The sequence below is a fragment of the Gymnoscopelus braueri genome (assembly GCF_963280865.1).
Source record: "Gymnoscopelus braueri genome assembly, chromosome: 1".
NCBI lineage: Eukaryota > Metazoa > Chordata > Actinopteri > Myctophiformes > Myctophidae > Gymnoscopelus > Gymnoscopelus braueri.
In genome coordinates this window covers 10,473,158-10,478,157 of record NC_137603.1, presented here as the reverse complement: position 1 = coordinate 10,478,157, position 5,000 = coordinate 10,473,158, and the positions used below count along the sequence as shown (strand labels likewise).

General features: G+C 40.6%; 1 protein-coding gene across 1 annotated transcript in view; it reads left to right on the top strand.

Moving 5' to 3' along the window:
* Positions 1 to 5,000, top strand: part of LOC308092861 (nuclear receptor ROR-alpha A-like) — a 63,882-nt gene that overhangs the window by 36,209 nt on the left and 22,673 nt on the right. The window contains exon 2 of the mRNA XM_080438959.1: positions 4,416 to 4,501. Within this exon, the coding sequence (XP_080295085.1) occupies positions 4,416 to 4,501 (86 nt within the window). The remainder of the gene's footprint in view (positions 1 to 4,415; positions 4,502 to 5,000) is intronic.

Genomic DNA, 5,000 nt, shown 5'->3' with positions numbered 1-5,000 from the left:
AGCTTGTAGATCTGCTATTTTTTAATAGCCAAAGTGTAAAATAATGCTTTTTTAGCTTAAATCAAAAAGTCCACAGACTTGAACCACTTTCACTTTCAAATTAAATCCATTAATAGGAAAATGGTCTATTAATGTGATAAATATGATTGTTATAGATAAAGAATCAATAAGCTCTTACTTAGTGAGTAGATTGTCCAATCTTTTAAAGTGCAGAATGTCTGTGATATATTTATGGAAATAAGATAATAAATTTTTTTTAACTAAATTTTTTATCCCACGATTTTGTAACCCTTTTTTTTCACCCGGTGCCAATTTTCCAAGTGATCCTGGGCGCTACACTCCCCCCACCAGCCTAGGGAGCCCAGGGCCGAGCTCATGCCTCCTTCAATGCATGAGAGCCAACTGACTGTCACCTGACAGGAAATAAGATAATCTAGTGTACAAAATCGATTTTCAGACATCCTTGTGAATTATTTGTTGAAATATGCAGTACATATATTTTTGCAGCATGGGTCAAAATAAAGTCATGTGGCCCATAGGGCAGGAGCCTGTCTCCTTGTAGATCTGCTATTTTCACCAAATGTTCACCTGTATTTGCTGAACGTTTGCCAATTTTCACTGTGTTTGCACATTATGACATGCCCAGAATAGGGATGCTGGGGTTCATGTGGTCAGTGGATCCTTAGTAGGACCCAGTTGAACACATTGAGAGTCAAATTAACACCGCATACTCTGCTGTGTAAAGCCCACTAGGGATATTTTTTTCGCTGTATTCCTATAGTGCCTCCATCAACACCCATGGACTCTCCAGAGCTCTGTTGTACTTAAGGAAATGGCATTCATATCATTTTGGCAGCTGGCCTTGACCGATGGCCTTTTGATCCTCAACATGAAATTCATCAGGTCTAATGGAATGACCACAATGCACTCAGGCTACACTACAGTCTTCAGGGCAGACTATATGGGCTGTTCACACTCAGCACTATAACTATAATGCATGGCAGAGTCCATACCACAACTATAACAAATACAACGGTGAACGATATAGTTATAGTTTTAGTCATAGCGCTCAGTGGAACGCATCTGTGTCATTTTTTGATTTGAGCTAAAAAGCATTATTTTACACTTAGGCTATTCAAAAAATAGCAGATCTACAAGCTCATAGCACAGAGCTTGTAGATCTGCTTTTTTTTTTTTTTACTTGAAAATGTGTGCAAATCTTTGAATATATATATTTTTAAAGCGAACATTTGTAACTCAAATCTGTGCTTCTGGGGGTCCCTGGAACAACATATTTTGAGATGGGGGTCCGCCGCCAAATGCAAATAATTTTGTGGGTCCTTGACATGAAAAAGTTTGAGCACCACTGATGTAGAAACATACGTTTTTCAGAAAACTTTTGGGATTTAGAAGACATTCGTAGAATCGGCTTCAGGTCTTAATGGGTTAACTCAGAACCAAAGCTATAGCATGACGACCCAATGGTGGAAAAGGGCCTATGAGGGGAGGGAGGTTTGCATATAGAAATCATGTGGCTTTGTAAGCCTGTTTGAGCATTTCAGAGCTTTGCCATTTTCAGTAGTAGTAATAGTGTTGTACTGTGGTTGTACTGGCACCAGTAGTCATAGAAGTCCCTAATCACCTATCATATTTGAATTATTGAGTGCAAGATTGTCAGTGGTGTAAAGTAACTAAGTACGTTTACTCAAGTACTGTACTGTATTTTTCGGTAGTTTTACTTTACCGGAGTATTTCCAATTGTCTATACTTTTACTTCTACTCCACTACATCTCAGAGGCAAATATTGCACTTTTACTTCACTACAATTATTTGAAAACTCTATTTACTAGTTACTTTGCAGATATAAATATATCACACAATAAAATGTACATTAACCGCTTTAGCCCTATTTTATACCTAGGCTATTTGAAAATAGCCGATCTACAAGCTCACATCTAGCTTGTAGATCGGCTATTTTCAAACATTTTAGTACTTTTAGTACATTTTGATACCAATACTTTCGTACTTTTACTCAAGTAAATTTTTTATTCCGGACTTTTACTTGTAACAGAGTACTTCTACATTGCAGTATTGATACTTTTACTTACAGTAAGTAAAACATTTGAGTCCTTTTTCCACCCCTGAAGATTGTGTAGATTACTATACAGTGCTGGTTCATTATCGTCTTTGTGTCCAACACTGCTGAACTCGCACTGCCACCTACTGGCCATTCTGTGCCCCTTCCTTCCGCCCAATGCAAGCCGGCAGCAGGTCAGGCTGGGCCTCTGTCTGACAGGCAGTCTGACCTGCTTTGAACTCTCTGTGGTTGCGGGAGCGTTTCAGGACAAATTGCATAAGCATCGGGGCTTTAGACGGCGGGGGAAAAGAAACACAATACAGTCTGTGTCCTCATGAGTGAGGACACAACCTTATAGACATCCTGTATAGCATAACACATTAACCCCTCGTTTCGTCCGGGGGAAAGTTTTTCACACACTTCCCCTCTCGCATTCCATTACGTTGCTTGTTCCACATACACATCCATGGTATTTCATGTTGCACGGTCAAATCCCACCCCTACGGGAACCTTTTTTTACACTTTCAGAGTTAAATTAGCAGTTCCAGGGTTTGACATTTTTAACCTAATCTCTCTGCAAAGCGTGCACCGCCTTTAACACAGTGGTATTTGTAGTTGGAACTTAAATATCACAAGTCATGTAAGGCCACATGCCGGGAGGGCAGGTTTGCTTCCAGTGATTAATGTTCCAGACATCCTTTATCTCCTCATTACCTTCATGAACTACGTACTATTGCTGTATGAGAGAGAGAACCAAGGCTGTTCCCTTTCACACACACTGTGTTTACCTTGTTTGAATGCATGCAGCCTGATAAGATTTATTACATACCCTTATAATTAACTAAGTGCTATGTTCAGGGTGGGGAATTTAGTCTAAATTAGGATTGTGCAAAGTAAGGCTAATTCATGTTTGGCCATATTGCTTGCCACAATCACACATTTAATTTGCACATTTAATACATATAATTAAATCCCAAAATGGATGGTGAGATGTAGCCTCAAATCCTATTCAACAGAAATACCTAATCCTAGTCCACATCTACTATTATAATCTGGGTAGCTGTGCCGCCTGTCTTTCCCTCTCAGCTTTCCTACACTTTGTGTCTCCTACACTGTCTCCCCTCTCTGCTTTCCTACACTTTGTCTCTCCTACGCTGTCTCCCTCTCTGCTTTCCTACACTTTGTCTCTCCTACGCTGTCTCCCTCTCTGCTTTCCTACACTTTGTCTCTCCTACGCTGTCTCCCTCTCTGCTTTCCTACACTTTGTCTCTCCTACACTGTCTCCCTCTCTGCTTTCCTACACTTTGTCTCTCCTACGCTGTCTCCCTCTCTGCTTTCCTACACTTTGTCTCTCCTACGCTGTCTCCCTCTCTGCTTTCCTACGCTTTGTCTCTCCTACACTGTTTTCTCTCTACTTTCCTACGCTTTGTCTCTCCTACACTGTCTCCCTCTCTGCTTTCCTACACTTTGTCTCTCCTACACTGTCTCCCTCTCTGCTTTCTTACGCTTTGTCTCTCCTACACTGTCTCCCTCTCTGCTTTCCTACACTTTGTCTCTCCTACACTGTCTCCCTCTCTGCTTTCCTACGCTTTGTCTCTCCTACACTGTCTCCCTCTCTGCTTTCCTACACTTTGTCTCTCCTACACTGTCTCCCTCTCTGCTTTCCTACACTTTGTCTCTCCTACACTGTCTCCCTCTCTGCTTTCCTACACTTTGTCTCTCCTACACTGTCTCCCTCTCTGCTTTTTGAAATTTGAAAATAGCCGATCTACAAGCTCACAACGCGTTGTGAGCTTGTAGATCTGCTATTTTCAAATGTTTTAGTATTTTTACTTTTGGTACTTTAAGTACATTTTGATACCAATACTTTTGTACTTTTACTCAAGTAAATTTGTATTTCCGGACTTTTACTTGTAACGGAGTACTTCTACATTGCAGTATTGATAGTTTTACTTAAGTAAAACATTTGAGTACCACCACTGGTTATCTGGTTTGACTGAAAACTCACAGCTCAGCTGATGTTAGCCCTGAGTATGATACAATGTCTCCATCCACGGCTTGACCCAAATTTAGCGTTTTCTCAGTTTCTTATCTTTTTTTTGTGGAAATCAAAGCACGAATGAAAACGGCAAGTTGTTAAATGATATCCATTTTTGAGTGTGTGTGTATGTGTGTGTGTGTGTGTGTGTGTGTGTGTGTGTGTGGGGCGGGGGGGGGGGGGTGCTTATCGCTAGAACCCTAGTCTTTAAATGTGTTGTCCATTGTCTTTATGTTGTTAAATGTGTCCGGAGCTTTAAGGAACATCTCTCACTCTTTTTCTCTCTCTTCCTCTCTGCAGCTCAAATTGAAATCATACCTTGCAAGATTTGTGGAGACAAGTCATCAGGGATCCACTATGGAGTCATCACCTGCGAGGGCTGCAAGGTAAGAACCGCCCCTGGCAGCCTTATACTTCCTTTAGGCAAAATGAAAAATGCTTTTCAGAGCAGAAAAAAATAGGCAAGTATCAATATACCTTGTCATTCCTTGTATTCAAGTATAACTAATTTGACCAATCAACCAGCACAATCAGACGTACAGTACCTATGACGTAACTTATCGTATAAGATGTATGACTCATACAAACATGGGCAAGTTTTCAGCCCGATCCAAGCTCCTTTGACTTCCATTATAAAATGAAAGTTGCATACAAAAAAACTAAAAAAAACATTGTAGTAACATACTGTACCATGGTCAAAATAGTGTTGTATTCACCCCAAAAAAGTCATGGATTGCAGCTTTAACAGAGCAGGAACCTGGCTGAACTATTATACCTAGAGGTCTAGACAACTACCTGCTTTTGTCATAACGGTCCTAGAATGACCGTGTGGAACAGGCACTAAAGCTCTTGACCAGAGTGGAGACAGAGTGTGCTGATGTTGGT